Raw genomic sequence first — 16,203 nt, 5'->3', positions numbered from 1 at the left:
TGCACAGACTCACAGAGACTTCGGTTCCCTGCACAGACTCACAGAGACTTCCCTGCACAGACTCAGAGACTTCGACTCACAGAGACTTCGGCTCCCTGCACAGACTCACAGAGACTTCGTCTCCCTGCACAGACTCACAGAGACTTCCCTGCACAGACTCACAGAGACTTCGTCTCCCTGCACAGACTCACAGAGACTTCGGTTCCCTGCACAGACTCACACAGACTTCGGCTCCCTGCACAGACTCACAGAGACTTCGGCCCCCTGCACAGGCTCACACAGACTTCAACTCCCTGCACAGACTCACACAGACTTCGGCTCCCTGCACAGAAAAAGACCTTGCATTGTTAAGACCTCACCAGAAGTGTCGGTAATTATCATCTGACTTACCTCTTATTATAGGCTTTATGAATTGACATTTGCTGACAATTTACTGACAATTTACTGACATGTGTTGGAGGTAATTACAGCCAAGTCGGTAATTTCGGTTTTTCATGCGGTAACAGCCTTTATGAATTGACACTTTACTAAGTGTTTGGGAAAGTCTGCTGTTTTCAGCATTACCACATGCGGTAATGCTTTATGAATTGAGGCCTATGGTCCAAAATGCTTTTTAAACCAAGGTGAAAAAGTGAAAACTCAAGGTGAAAATGAATTATTATTATTATTATTATTTAGTATTTATATAGCGCCGACATATTACGCAGCGCTGTACAATGTATATATATATATCTTGTCACTAACTGTCCCTCAAAGGAGCTCACAATCTAATCCATACCATTGCCATATGTCTATATTATGTAGTGTAAGTACTGTAGTCTAGGGCCAATTTTAGGGGGAGCCAATTAACTTATCTGTATGTTTTTGGAATGTGGGAGGAAACCGGAGTGCCCGGAGGAAACCCACGCAGACACGGAGAGAACATACAAACTCTTTGCAGATAGTGCCCTGGCTGGGATTCGAACCAGGGACCCAGCGCTGCAAGGCGAGTGCGCTAACCACTACGCCACCATGCTGCCCATGGCCCATATGCAATTCACTATTGCTCTTGAGTTTTCACCTAGATGATATTTTCAAACTTGTCAATAAAATGCCTTTTACACCACCAGCAAGCAAAAAAAAAAAAAAAATATTTAATAATTTTTAATAGTACTTTTTCACTTATTTTTTGATACTTTTTCCATTGCAAAGTGCTGAAAAGGTATTCAAAATCGAAGATGAAAAATTTTCTCCTAGGAGAAAACTCAAGAGAAACAGTTAATTGCATATGGCCCCATGGCCCATATCCAATTCACCTTGGCCCATATGCAATTCACTTTTTTCTCCTAGGTGATATTTTTACAACTTGTAAATAAAATGCCTTTTAAACCACCAGCAAGCAAACAAATACTCAAAATAATTTTGACAGTTCTTTTTCACCAACCTTTTGGTACTTTTTCCATTGCAAAGTGCTAAAAAGTTCTTTTAAATTGAAGATGAAAAATTATCTCCTGGGAGAAAACTCAGGAGAACTGAATTGCATATGGTCTCTTGTCTCCTGAGTTTTCTACTAGGTGATATTTTCAAACTTATCAATAAAATGCCTTTTAAGCCACCAGCAAGCAAGAAAATACTCAAAATAATTTTGATAGTACCCTTTCACCAACTTTTAGGTATTTTTTCCCCAATTGTAACATTCTTAAAAGTTAGTTTAACCACTTCGTCCACAGGTCAGTAGATATACGTCCTCTGGGACTTCATCTAAGCCACAGGTCAGTAGATATATGTCTTGTACAGAAGCAGTGCTGTGCAGGATTGGGCTTGCTCCTGTGCACATTTCTGGCACTATCTGATGCAGGACTAATTGGTGAATGGGAATATATGTTTCCTGAGCTAATGAGATTGATTTTTACTATTAAAAATACTTTTATTTTCTCATTCATAGTGAAAAACACACTCTGTAGCATTATTTCAGAATCAAATATCTTCACCATAAATTGTGACCGGAACATAATCTAAGTTTTGTGATAAGCAGTAAGAATAGCCAAACAAAATTTGTGTTTTTTATCTACAGTAGCACTTTTTATTTTTAAACTGGAATTGGTAAAACTGAGAAATACATGTTTTTTTCTATTTTTTTCTTTGTTTTCCCATTAAAATTCATAGAAAACAAAATTGTTTGAGGGAAAAAATGGCATAAAATGAAAGCCTAGTTTGTCTTGAAATAAACAATATATATTTCATTTCTGTGTCATAAGTAGGGATAAAGTCATTTCTGATTAAATAGGGACATAGCTAAACTGTCAAAACTGCTCTGGTCAATACGTTGAAAACAAGGTCTGGATGCGAAGTGGTTAAAGAGAAAATAAAAATGATCTCCTAGAAGAAAACTCATGTGAATTTCTTGAGGACAAGGGGCCATATGCAATTCACTTTTTCACCTGAGTTTTCTCCTAGGAGATCATTTTTCTTCTTCCATTTAACATCACTTCCCATCATTTTACAATTCAAAAAGTACCACAAAGTAGGTAAACAAATACTATCAAGAGTATTTTCTTGCTTGTTGGTGGTATAAAGAAAACCTGTAACGACAAAAAGTTCCCCTGGGGGGTACTCACCTCGGTAGGCGGAAGCCTCCAGATCCTATTGAGGCTTCCTCCGTCCCCCTGTGTCCCACAGCAGTCTCGCTCTGGCCCTCCGAACAGCGCCTCTATTCAAACCTTTGCATCTAGTGGTCTTATCTATTAGTCATAAATTAGCTAGCAACTCTGTGAGATCCTCCTGGAGTGGCAATTAAGGTTTTCTAATTACATACATTATTGAATGTCCAGTGTATATAAGCTGTTTATTTTACATCTTGTCAGTATGTGCAGGAACCAAGTCCGATGAAGGCTTTTTAGCTGAAACCTTACTTTTTATTTACCTCTAAGTTAGCCAATAAATGGTATCATCCTGATTTAAAACTTCTAATGTTTATGAGGGTATATATTTCCATTGTGCTTGAACAAAGCACAACATTTCTAGTAGATAGAAGATCGTCTGTGAATCCAACCAAATAAAGTACACAAAATCAGACTGGATGATATAGAAGCCTTTGTTTAAAAAAAACAACAATGTAAATTTGCAATACAAACCAATAAATTACAGGCGTCCCTAGTTGGAATACTAACATTACACAAATTTCACGAGACAACTGCGAAGGTTCCATCCAAGAATGAAACAAATTAAAATAAACTTGTATAAAAAGTGTGCTTAGTAAGTAAATGCAAACACAGATATGATTACTGACAATATGGTCCTGCCTGTTGTCTGTGCTCTTTTATGAGGTCTCCATATTAGGCATGGCAATGATTGTGAGAACTCATAGAGAAGCATGTCATCTGTTCGATCAGCTGATAGATTTGTAAGTTTCTGATTTGCTGTGATGACTTCCTGGTTTAACACATGATCATGACCAGCAAATCAGAGCCTTCCAAATCTGTCAGCTGATCAAACTGATCACTATGTTCTCCATGAGTTCTCCAAAGCATTTCCATCCCTACTCCTTATTAGCCCATGTGGCACTAGTATGGTTGAGGTGAGCCAGCAAGAAGGTCCATAGGGAAATTACACAAAAGTGATTGGGTGGACAGCACCCTCTCGAACTGCTAGATTTCAGATAGGTTGTAGTAATAATACACCCACACTATTCGGCCAATTACAATGCTTCAAGTTGTAGACATTGCTGTGATTGGAAAACTGCTCCCTATGGACTTTCACACTGGCTCACCTCAACCATACTATCTCCGCCTCTGCTTGCAGTTAACTTCATCACTGAATGTTAGAATGTTTTTTTATATATTTATTTTCTGGCATATTTCCTTTTGTTTAATCTTTACTTAGGGGAAACAGTTTTATACCTCCAGAAACACTGTGATACCATCAAAGAAAGCTAGTTTTCAAATTTTACAAGCTGTACACATAAAAGAGGCAAGCTGGCAGATTTCCGTGGGCAATGAAAAATAATATTCTTTATAAAGCTTTTATATTAGAGTCCGAGAGTTGTTTCTGGGTTGTTTTGGGTCTATTTATCAGTAAAGATTACAACAATGTTTCACAGGAACAGCCAATAGGGATGCACTGCAGAAGTCAGGAGCAAGAAAACACTTGCTCTGACCACACAAAGGTAAGACATTTCAAATATGAACTGAAAACCTACCTATGTCATTAAAGAACACAGACATAAGGCTAGTCCACACTATCACACATTAGGCCTAAATTATTGACGTTTTCCCTAATGGAGAATAGCAGAGAACTTAAAGGGAAGGTTCAGGGAAACCTGTAAAAAAATAAAAATCCCTATCCACTTACCTGGGGCTTCCTCCAGCCCGTGGCAGGCAGGAGGTGCCCTCGCCGCCGCTCCAGAGGTTTCCGGTCGTCTTCGGTGGCCGACCCGACCTGGCCAGGCCGGCTGCCAGGTCGGGCTCTTCTGCGCTCCAAGGACGGGCTCTTCTGCGTCCCACGCGGGCGCGCTGACGTCATCGGACGTCCTCCGGGCTGTACTGCGCATGCGCAGAACTACTGCGCCTGCGCAGTACAGCCCGGAGGACGTCCGATGACGTCAGCGCGCCGGCGTGGGACGCAGAAGAGCCCGTCCTTGGAGCGCAGAAGAGCCCGACCTGGCAGCCGGCCTGGCCAGGTCGGGTCGGCCACCGAAGACGACCGGAAGCCTCTGGAGCGGCGGCGAGGGCACCTCCTGCCTGCCACGGGCTGGAGGAAGCCCCAGGTAAGTGGATAGGGATTTTTATTTTTTTACAGATTTCCCTGAACCTTTCCTTTAACAAAACCCACAAAACAACATTGGATTTATTTTTGAAAAAAAAAGTCTGCTGGTAGTTGCTAGCAGTTCGCAACCCTCATCTGGGTCATCTAGGACCATGGCGAGGGCTGCTAAGTCCTTAGTTATTTACTACCCTTTCAGTAACTCTCACTCAGGTTACATATATATATATATATATATATATATATATATATATATATATATATATATATACACACACTATGGATTGTAACCATTTGGAGCCTTATAGAGGATTTCTAACAAATCTTGCCAAAGTTTGCGTGCTCGGTTGTGTTCTCAAACATCCTCGAAAGGACCTCAGTAAATTTATCATGGTTTATCTTCTACAGTATTTTACTTACTAAGCTAAATTTTGATACAGGTTAACTTTATATAACCAGTAAACCTCTATAAAAATAACTTAATCTATGAATAAACCAATCCAAAATGAATATGTCAGTTTAAGGTAGACACCAGAAGGCTGGGCTTCCTTGTTAACCTTAGATTTCTTTGGTGCTGACATCCTCTCTGCTCCCACAATGATATTGCTTGGCTGTAGGGCAAGGTGTTGCAATGCACAACATGATCTATCCTTAAAGAAGAACTGTAACGACAAAACGGCCCCTGGGGGGTACTCACCTCGGGTGGGGGAAGCCTCAGGATCCTAATGAGGCTTCCCACGCCGTCCTGCGTCCCTCGGGGGTCTCGCTGTAGCCCTCCGTGCAGCGGTGACGCAATATTTACCTTCCCGGCTCCTGCGCAGGCTCTCTGACGGCTGTTGGCTCCGAGGTAGGCGGAAATACCCGATCGCCGTCGGGTCTGCTCTACTGCGCAGGCGCAAGTTTCCGGCGCCTGCGCAGTAGAGCGGACCCGACGGAGATCGGGTATTTCCGTCTATTTCCGTGCCGAAAGTCGCCACAGCGCCCCCGCTGGAGCCAGCAAAGGTAAATATTGAACTGACAGTCGGCACAGTCGCCGGCTGTTCGGAGGGCTGCGGCGAGACCCCCGTGGGACAGAGGACGGCGTGGGAAGCCTCATTAGGATCCGGAGGCTTCCCCCACCCGAGGTGAGTACCCCCCAGGGGAGGTTTTTGTTGTTACAGAGTCTCTTTAAATCGAAAGCAGAACTCTTTTTGGAGGAGTCTGACAACCTTTGGCAAGAGGAGTGTTTGTGAATGAGCCTGACTTCATCTGTGAAGAAGACTCTTTTTTTTTAGAAGCTCAACACCATCTATTAAGGACTCTTTTTGGAGGAACCTGACACAATCTGTCAAGAAGAGTCTTTTTGGAGGAGCCTGGCATCATCTGTCAAGACTCTTTTTGGAGAAGACTAACATCATCTGTCAAGAAGACTCTTTTAGGAGGAGCCAGATATCTATCAATTACTATTTTTGGAGGAGCCTGACATCTGTCAAGAAGACTCTTTTTGGGTGAACATGACATCACCTGTCAAGGACTCTTTTTGAGGAGCCTGACATAGTCTGTCATGAAGACTCTTTTTGGAGGAGCCTGACATCATCTGTCAAGAAGACTCTTTTTGGAAGAGCTTGAAATAATCTGTCTAATGAATAGTTAAATAAAGCAATGGGAGGTAAAGGGCCAGTGCTTGGCATCACCGTGTCTGAGTAGAATTATCAGTGTAGAGGAGATAAATGAAGCATTGGGTTTTAAAAATTAAATAAAAACCTTTATGGTAAGATGAAATGAGGATGATGAAAGATGAATAAGGAGGCTTAGAGTGAGAGGAGAGGGAAAGGTGAAATTGCTGTTATACAGTAGTTAGGGCAAAGAGATCAGGGTTATAATCCTGGAAGCGAGGAGGTTAAAGAGGAACTGTAATGAAAATAATGCAATTAATAAAATTGCTTATAATTTTATAATATACATTCAGAAATTATTTAGTCAGTGTATGCCCATTGTAAAATCTTTCCTCTCCCTGATTTACATTCTGAAATGCTTCACTAGAGGTGACACCTTTAGTGCTGATAAGGTGCATGGCTTAGGAATGCTTGTGTGTTCTGAGCTGTATGGAAGAAAACAACAGGAACTATATGCAATTAACTTTGTCTCCTCAGTTTTCCCCTAGGAGATACTTTTTCATCTTCTAGTTAGTCATTTTTCACTAATTTGCAATTTAAAAAGTATCAAAAAGTAGCTGAAAAAGTACTATTAAAATTATTTTGAGTATTTTTTTGCATGCTGGTGGTCTAAAATACATTTTATGTCAAGGTGTGGAAATATCCCCTAGGAGAAAACTCAGTAAAAAAAAGTAAATTGCATATGTGCCCAGGGCCCATATAGGGGGGTATAGGTGGGGGAGTGGAGCCTGTGGTATAAAAAACTTTTCAGTATTTTACAATTCAAAAAGTACCAAAATGTTGGTGAAAAAGTACTATCAGGATTATTCTGAGTATTTTTTTATTTTATTTTTTTTGCTTGCTGGTGGTGTAAAGGGCATTTTATGACGAGGTACGAAAATATCACCTAGGAGATACATTTTCATTCTCTCTTTAAAAAATCTTTTCAGCACTTTGAAAAAGTAGTAAAAAAAAGTCATCTCAAAATTATTTTGAGAATTTTGTTGCTTGCTGGTGGTTAAAAGGGCATTTTATTGACAAGGTGTGAATGTCACCTACGAAAAAACTCAGGAGACAAAGTGAATTGCATATGGGCCCTTGCCTCCCAGAGTGCACTAGGAGAAGAAGGATGCAAAGCTTGACATCACTGGAAGAGCAGAGCTACACCATTATATAGATATAGGAAGTGTTTCTGATGCTAAACACAGGAAAATGACCATAAAAGTGGATATCCTGAATAATAATGTGTAGTTACAGTGCCTCTTTCAGGTTAGGCATCAGGAAGGGAATTTTATCATTGGGGTAAGTTAAGAAAAAAGTTTTATATAGGAGATTATTTTTCAGGAGAAGAAAGTGAGATAGTTAGGGTTAAAGTCATGAAAATTATGGGAAATAAAGCTTAGAAACTGCCAATGAAAACAATTCACAGTCAATATATTAAATGAAAGCCAGTTCTTAAAAAAATGTAATGCTGGGAATACACGGTTAGTTTTTTCGGTGATAAGATGGTTCGATAGATAATTTCCGACATGTCCGATCTCCCTTTCCATTCTTTTGCCGCTCGTTTTCTGATAGAAGTGAATGGAAAAAGATAAGAAAAATGAGCGGAAGATAAAAGAATTGACTGCAGAATCGAGCGGCAAAAACAATCGAGAGCAGAAACACACGGCAGAAACAATCCGTGTATCCCCGGCATAAATCCCTCATCCTGAACCACACTGCAGGACATTTTTCAATTTTGTTTTCGTTTTTAAAAAACTTGCTCCCATTGACTTGCATTAAAAATGTGGTAAAATCGTGGCAAAATAGCCGTGATCATGATTTTTCAAAAGATCGCAATTGCTGCAATTTTACCACACTTTTAATGCACGTCAATGGGAGCGAGTTTTTAAAAATGTTAAAAACAGTTTGCAGTTTGGCTCAGCCCTAAATGAAACGAAACAAACGCTGTATGTCGACTTAAACAGACACTGAAGCGAACTTATTTTGCCTATTTTACCTTATAATTCGCTTCAGTGCTCTAATGCCAAATAATCCGCCGGGTCACCGCCGATAAACGAGGGCTGCAGAGCTCCCAAATCCCCGGGGGGCAATCCGGCAGGCATTTCCTGGAAGGGGCAGAGCTTTCAGCTTCAGCTCTGCCCCTCCTGATGTCAATCGCGGCAGATCACCGCCTCTTCCTGCCGCCTCTTCCCGCCCCTCTCACTCTTCCTTCATAGAGAGGGGCGGGGAGAGGTGGAGATCTGTGCAGCGATTGACATCAGGAGGGGCAGAGCTGAAGCTGAAAGCTCTGCCCCTTCCAGGAAATGCCTGCCGGATTGCTCCCCGGGAATTTGGGGGCTCTGCAGCCCTCGTTTAGCGGCGGGGACATGGCGGATTACTTGGCATTAGAGCACTGAAGCGAATTATAAGGTAAAATAGGCAAAATAAGTTCGCTTCAGTGTCTCTTTAAACCAGGGTCAAAACTGTTCGGCTGCAGAAAGAAGGGATGAAATGTAAGAAGGAACAGATATCCAGGGACGAATGGGTCCAACATACTGAAGTCTACCTAAAACTGATACAGTATGTCAGTTTTGGTGGATTTACCCTAAATAAAAAGAAAGATCCTGTACAAATGAGAAGCCACATAATAATACAAATAAAAATAATATTAATAACAAATAAATTCAAAAGTCAAAAATAGATTCTTTACATTATCAGTGCATTGTTTTATACATTGAGAAATATTATAAAATTATTTTTGTTTCGAGCCACGGCTGGTTAATGGTGATTGGATTTATCTGTTCGTAAGTTCTTGGAGACAGTCCTTTGTTTGTAGTCCTCTCCTGAACCAAAGTCCATTGTGTCATGGTGGTTGGAAAACTCCTGAGCTAAAGGAAATTCTTCCGCAGAGGAATGTGTGCGGCGCCCAAAGACTTTGTCCTGGAGCTCTGCTATGTCGTTCCGTATGTCGGCCATCATAAGCAGTAAGAAGTCAAAGGAACCCGGTGGACCCTAAAGACAGAGATGACACTCGGTTATATAGCCTTTTGTGGACCGACGTAGTTTGAATCTACGTCCAGCAGGTGGTGCTGCAGCCCTGACTGGACGTTGATTCCACGTCCGCGCTAAAGAACCGTCCTGACGCGATTGTGCGCACTGGAGAGGGGAGATTAAGCTGTCATATGACAGCTGACATCTCCCCTCAGTGATCAGCAGCCATCACGTATGGCTGCTGATCACATGATCACTATGATCACCGGCAGACCATAGTGATCACTTACAGAGCTGCGGCGGTAGGGGGGGGAAGGAAGAGGATCCACTTACCTTCCTGCCATTCCCCCAATGATCGGCGCTTCCCTCAGCTCTGGCCGGCATCCCTGCTGTATTGACGCTAAGTGTCGGCTCCCGGCTTGATGACGTCATCGAGCCGCGACCCAGTACTTAGCGTCAGTACGAGCCGGTAATGCCAGCGAGAGCGGAGGTGTCTACTGCTGCTCATCACTGGAGTCTCGGAGGTGAGTAAAAGCTGCCATCAATACGGTTGACACCTGGCCACCCAGGGCCCCAAATGTGCCACCCCTGCATGTAAAATACCTGGTCCTTAAGGGGGGGTAGGCAGCCGGTCCCGAAGGGGTTAAAACTTGATTCAAGACAAAGGTTTGTTTTTGGATACTTTTGGACCAAAGTTCTGTAAAATATTGCTATGTCCCAAATGGAGACATTGGCCCATATGCAAATAACATCTTCTACTGATTTTTTTCCAAATATCAATAAAATACCCTTAACCACTTAAGGACCGCAGTCTTTTCACCCCTTAAGGACCAGAGCCTTTTTTCCATTCAGACCACTGCAGCTTTATTGGTTTATTGCTCAGTCATACAAGCTACCATCTAAATGAATTTTACCTCCTTTTCTTGTCACTAATACAGCTTTCTTTTGGTGCTATTTGATTGCTGCTGCGATTTTTACTTTTTATTATATTCATCAAAAAAGACATGAATTTTGGCAAAAAAATGATTTTTTTAACTTTCTGTGCTGACATTTTTCAAATAAAGTAAAATTTCTGTATACATGCAGCGCGAAAAATGTGGACAAACATGTTTTTGATAAAAAAAAAACCATTCAGTGTATATTTATTGGTTTGGGTAAAAGTTATAGCGTTTACAAACTATGGTGCAAAAATTGAATTTTCCCATTTTGAAGCATCTCTCTCATTTCTGAGCACCTGTCAGGCTTCATGAGGTGCTAGAATTCCAGGATAGTATAAATACCCCCCAAACGACCCCATTTTGGAAAGAAGACACCCCAAAGTATTCACTAAGAGGCATGGTGAGTTCATAGAAGATTTTATCTTTTGTCACAAGTTAGCGGAAAATGACACTTTGTGACAAAAAATAAAAATAAAAAAAAGTTTCCATTTCTGCTAACTGGTGACAAAAAAAAATGAAATCTGCCACTGACTCACCATGCCCCTCTCTGAATACCTTGAAGTGTCTAGTTTCCAAAATGGGGTCATTTGTGGGGTGTGTTTACTGTCCTGGCATTTTGGGGGGTGCTAAATTGTAAGCACCCCTGTAAAGCCTAAAGGTGCTCATAGGACTTTGGGCCCCTTAGCGCACCTAGGCTGCAAAAAAAATGTCACACATGTGGTATCGCCTTACTCAGGAGAAATAGTATAATGTGTTTTAGGGTGTATTTTTACACATACCCATGATGGGTGGGAGAAATATCTCTGTAAATGAGATTTCTTTTGATTTTTTTACACACAATTGTCCATTTACAGAGATATTTCTCCCACCCAGCATGGGTATGTGTAAAAATACACCCCAAAACACATTATACTACTTCTCCTGAGTACGGCGATACCACATGTGTGACACTTTTTTGCACCCTAACTGCGCTAAGGGGCCCAAAGTCCTATGAGTACCTTTAGGATTTCACAGGTCATTTAGAGGCATTTATTTTCTAGACTACTCCTCACGGTTTAGGGCCCCTAAAATGCCAGGACAGTATAGGAACCCTACAAGTGACCACATTTTAGAAAGAAGACACCCCAAGGTATTCCGTTAGTAGTATGGTGAGTTCATAGAAGATTTCATTTTTTTTTCACAAGTTAGCGGAAATTGATTTTTATTGTTTTTTTCACAAAGTGTCATTTTCCACTAACTTGTGACAAAAAATAAAATCTTCTATGAATTCCCCATACACCTAGTTGAATACCTTGGGGTGTCTTCTTTCTAAAATGGGGTCACTTGTGGGGTTCCTATAATGCCCTGGCATTTTAGGGGCCCTAAACCGTGAGGAGTAGTCTAGAAACCAAATGCCTCAAAATGACCTGTGAAATTCTAAAGGTACTCATAGGACGTTGGGCCTCTTAGCGCACCTAGGTTGCAAAAAAGTGTCACACATGTGGTATCGCCGTACTCAGGAGAAGTAGTATAATGTGTTTTGGGGTGTATTTTTACACATACCCATGCTGGGTGGGAGAAATATCTCTGTAAATTAAAATGTTTTGATTTTTTTACACACAATTGTCCCTTTACAGAGATATTTCTCCCACCCAGCATGGGTATGTGTAAAAATACACCCCAAAACACATTATACTACTTCTCCTGAGTACGGCGATATCACATGTGTGACACTTTTTTGCAGCCTAGGTGCGCTAAGGGGCCCAACGTCCTATTCACAGGTCATTTTGAGGCATTTGGTTTCTAGACTACTCCTCACGGTTTAGGGCCCCTAAAATGCCAGGGCAGTACAGGAACCCCACAAGTGACCCCATTTTAGAAAGAAGACACCCCAAGGTATTCCGTTAGGTGTATGGTGAGTTCATAGAAGATTTTATTTTTTGTCACAAGTTAGTGGAAAATGACACTTTGTGAAAAAAAAACAATACAAATCAATTTCCGCTAACTTTTGACAAAAAATAAAATCTTCTATGAACTCGTCATACACCTAACGGAATACCTTGGGGTGCCTTCTTTCTAAAATGGGGTCACTTGTGGGGTTCCTATACTGCCCTGGCATTTTAGGGGCCCAAAACCACGAGGAGTAGTCTGGAAACCTAATGCCTCAAAATGACTGTTCAGGGGTATAAGCATCTGCAAATTTTGATGACAGGTGGTCTATGAGGGGCCGAATTTTGTGGAACCGGTCATAAGCAGGGTGGCTTCTTAGATGACAGGTTGTATTGGCACTGAAGTGCAGGAATGTTCTCAAATCGTGACCTGGACATGGCAATTAAGTCGTACCAGCAGTAATCAGAAAAAAAATTTCTGTCACTGCGGTGGGGCGGGTGAGGGTTTGGCCGGGTGATCAGAAGCCCGCAGGGGGCATATTAGGGCCTGATCTGATGGGTAGCAGTGACAGGGGGTGACGGGGTGGTTGATAGGTGATCAGTAGGTGATTACAGAGGAGAATATATGCAAGCAATGCACTGGCGAGTTGATCAGAGGGGGTCTGGGGGGCTAATTGAGGGTGTGGGCGGGTGATTGGGTGCCCGCAAGGGGCAGATTAGTGTCTGATCTGATGGGTAGCAGTGACAGTTGGTGACGGGGTGATTGATGGGTGATCAGTGGATGATTAGAGGGGAGAACAGATGTAAACAATGTACTTTCGGAGGTGATCTGAGGGTGGGTCTACACGCAATCTGAGGGTGTTGGTGGGTGATCAGGTGCCCACAAAAGGCAGGTTAGGGTCTGATCTGATGGGTGGCAGTGACAGGTGGTGACAGGGGGTGATTGATGGGTGATTGACAGGTGATCAGTGGGTGATTATAGGGAAGAATAGATGTATACAGTACACAGGGGGGAGGGTCTAGGGAGGATCTGAGGGTGTGGGGGGGGGGGGTGTTCAGGAGCCTCCAGGGGCCAGTTTAGGACCTAATCTAAAAAATAGCATTGAGATAGTGACAGGGAGTGATTAGGGGGGTGATTGGGTGCAAACAGGTGTCTGAGGGGTGGGCAGGGGGGGTCTGATGGGTGCAGTGGGCGATCAGGGGGCAGGATCAGTGTGCTTGGGTACTTACTAGGAGGGCTGCAACCTGCCCTGGTGGTCCCTCAATCACTGGAACCACCAGGGCAGGAGGCAGCCTGTATAATACGCTTTGTATACATTACAAAGCGTATTATCCGCTTTACATGCGGCAGATCGGGGGTTAACAACCCGCCGCCGCTGCTAATTGGCTGGAGGGTTGACGTCGCGGGCGGGCACATCCAGCGTGCGATCCCCGGCCAGCTAGTCCGCAACGAGCCGCCGCCGATCGGCGTATTGCGGTCGTTGCGGGCTCCACTTTGCCGCCACCCCTAGGTAGGGGCGGTCAGCAAGTGGTTAAAATCACAATCCAGTAAAATATATATAGATCTATATATATATATATATATATATATATATATATATATATATATATATCGATCTATATATATATATATATATAGATCTATATATATATATATATATATATATCTATATATATATATATAGATCTATATATATATATATATAGATCTATCTATATATATATATATATATATATAGATCTATATATATATATATAGATCTATATATATATATATAGATCTATATATATATATAGATCTATATATATATATATAGATCTATATATATATATAGATCTATATATATATATAGATCTATATATATATATAGATCTCTATATATATATATAGATCTATATATATATAGATCTATATCTATATATAGATCTATATATATATAGATCTATATATAGATATAGATCTATATATAGATATATATATATCTATATATAGGTGGTTGGGGGGAGATCTGGATATAAAAAGATTTTTATTTACACTAAAATCGCACAGCCTGTCACGGCTGCAGGCTGTGCGTCTCTCCCTGTCACATAAGATCCACAGTGACAGGGAGAGGGAGGCGGAACGGCAACTATGTTGCCTTTCGGAGGGTGATCGCTGTGATTGGCTCACAGCGATCACACGGCAGGGAGCCAATCAGTGACGGCTCCTGCCGATACCCGGAAGCCTTAGCTGTCATAAGACAGCTAAGTGCAGCCGGTTCGGTGCGCGCGATCACGGCGGGGAGCGGCGGCGCCGGTGATAGAGATCTACGCCCTGCCAGCCAGGAGCCCATCAAAACAGGGCGTAGATCTCTATCACTGCGGTCCGCAAATGGTTAATAGCCATTAAGAAAATACAATAATTTTACTAGTACTTTTCACCCACAATTTAGATTTTTTTCAATTAGAACGTGCTAAAACGTTATTTTAAAGGGAAGATGAAAAATTATCTCCTAGGAGAAAGCTCAGGGGGAAAAGTTACCGGTAACTGCATATGGGCCACTGACCCTTATTGAAAACACTTTTTCTAAAAGGTTTCCTCATAGGAGATCATTTCTCATCTTCTACCTAACATACTGTAAGTCGTCAGCACTTTGCAATTACTGGTGATAAGTGCAAGTGTTGGGGGCTTAAAACGCATTTTATTTATAAAGTGTAAAAATATCACCTAGTTGAAAACTAAGCGGAAAATGTTAATTGGATTGGGCCCATTTTCTCTCACTTTCTATCTTTGGACCTTCAATGGTTTTAATGTGAACCTTGCAGCGTAAAAAGTCTGCCAGAAGATTTGACTTTTTCTATTGCGACCATTGTCCTTATTACTGAGATTTACTCACTGTTTTTGTGGATTGAAAGTGAGAAAAATTCTCCCTATTGGAGGCTCAGTGACAGCAATAAAAACCTGAAAAATGTAAAACATTCTTTACTTTATCCTACAAGTTTGTGGGGCGATATATCATAATATTAACATTATAAATTCCACAGTATTTCTAAAATAATGGTAAAATTGAAAGCTGTGTCCACCCCAAACTGAATTTTGGTGTTGCCATGCTAGCTACTTACTGCACCCTACAGTATGATGGCGTTTCAATGCAGTCAGTTTGGCACTATGAGAGGGAGTCAGCCGGTCGGTTCTTAGTCTCCCTCTAGTGTTTGCCTAAGGAAGGAGGCGTGGCCTAGGGGATAGGAGTGGCAGTCAAACAGCAATATCTAAAGATGGTGCTAGATCAGTGGTAGGGAACCTATGTGCTGTGGCTCAAAAGCCAGATGTGGCTCTTTTGATGGCTACATCTGACTCACATAAATCAGTAGGGGTTGATACACTAATCTACACTGCTCAAGCAGCACAGCTTAGTATGGCAGTGCAAATAAAATTTTCAAAGTAGGCATGCTACTGCTGTAACATGCGCTACTAACTTACTCGTGCTACCCCAAAACTAGCAGCTGCTCCAGTTGTCACACTCTGGGCCCTGTCAGGTCCAGTGACATTGTAGGACGAGATCCCCACAATTTGATTGACCCAATAGGCTGCCTGTCACTTGAGCTAATTGTACAAGTCTGTATTCCTCCTGTCTGGCTCTCGGGGAAATTGCTGATGTTGCTGAAACCTAAGAGAAGCTGAAGACGTGTCTGACACTTCCACTGCCCGGAGGATCAACTGCATACACTTCACCATGCTAACAGGGACGTGAGCCCTACTGTCCCAGTTTGAAACTGTAACGAGTGCAGCTGCAGCGGACTGCACCGCCGCCGCAGCTGCCTCCATGCTCCTGCCCGTCACTCCGGCGTCTAGGACGCCGAGGACGGGACTGTCTTTGCTCCATAAGGTCGCTTTGTTGCGCGGGCGCGCGCACAGACAGGACCTTTATGCTGGGAGGAGGCCGGTCAGCTGACGTCAGAGGAGCCTCATGGCGCCCCGGATTGGCTGACTGCAGGGGGCGTGCCAGTGGGGTCTCTTCTGCTTCTTAAGCCTCCGGGATTCAGTCTGGCGCTGTCTGCTGTCGTGAATAC

The 16,203-nt window shown here is 42.3% G+C and overlaps 1 protein-coding gene across 1 annotated transcript in view; it reads right to left on the bottom strand.

Annotated features, from left to right (window-relative positions):
* Positions 1 to 8,830: 8,830 nt before the first annotated feature.
* CCBE1 (collagen and calcium binding EGF domains 1) overlaps positions 8,831 to 16,203 on the bottom strand; it is a 443,744-nt gene continuing 436,371 nt past the window's right edge. The window contains exon 11 of the mRNA XM_068271851.1: positions 8,831 to 9,368. Within this exon, the coding sequence (XP_068127952.1) occupies positions 9,135 to 9,368 (234 nt within the window). The 3' untranslated portion in view covers positions 8,831 to 9,134. The remainder of the gene's footprint in view (positions 9,369 to 16,203) is intronic.

The sequence above is a fragment of the Hyperolius riggenbachi genome, chromosome 1 (genome assembly GCF_040937935.1).
Source record: "Hyperolius riggenbachi isolate aHypRig1 chromosome 1, aHypRig1.pri, whole genome shotgun sequence".
Taxonomy (NCBI): domain Eukaryota; kingdom Metazoa; phylum Chordata; class Amphibia; order Anura; family Hyperoliidae; genus Hyperolius; species Hyperolius riggenbachi.
This window is presented reverse-complemented; position numbering and strand designations above follow the sequence as displayed.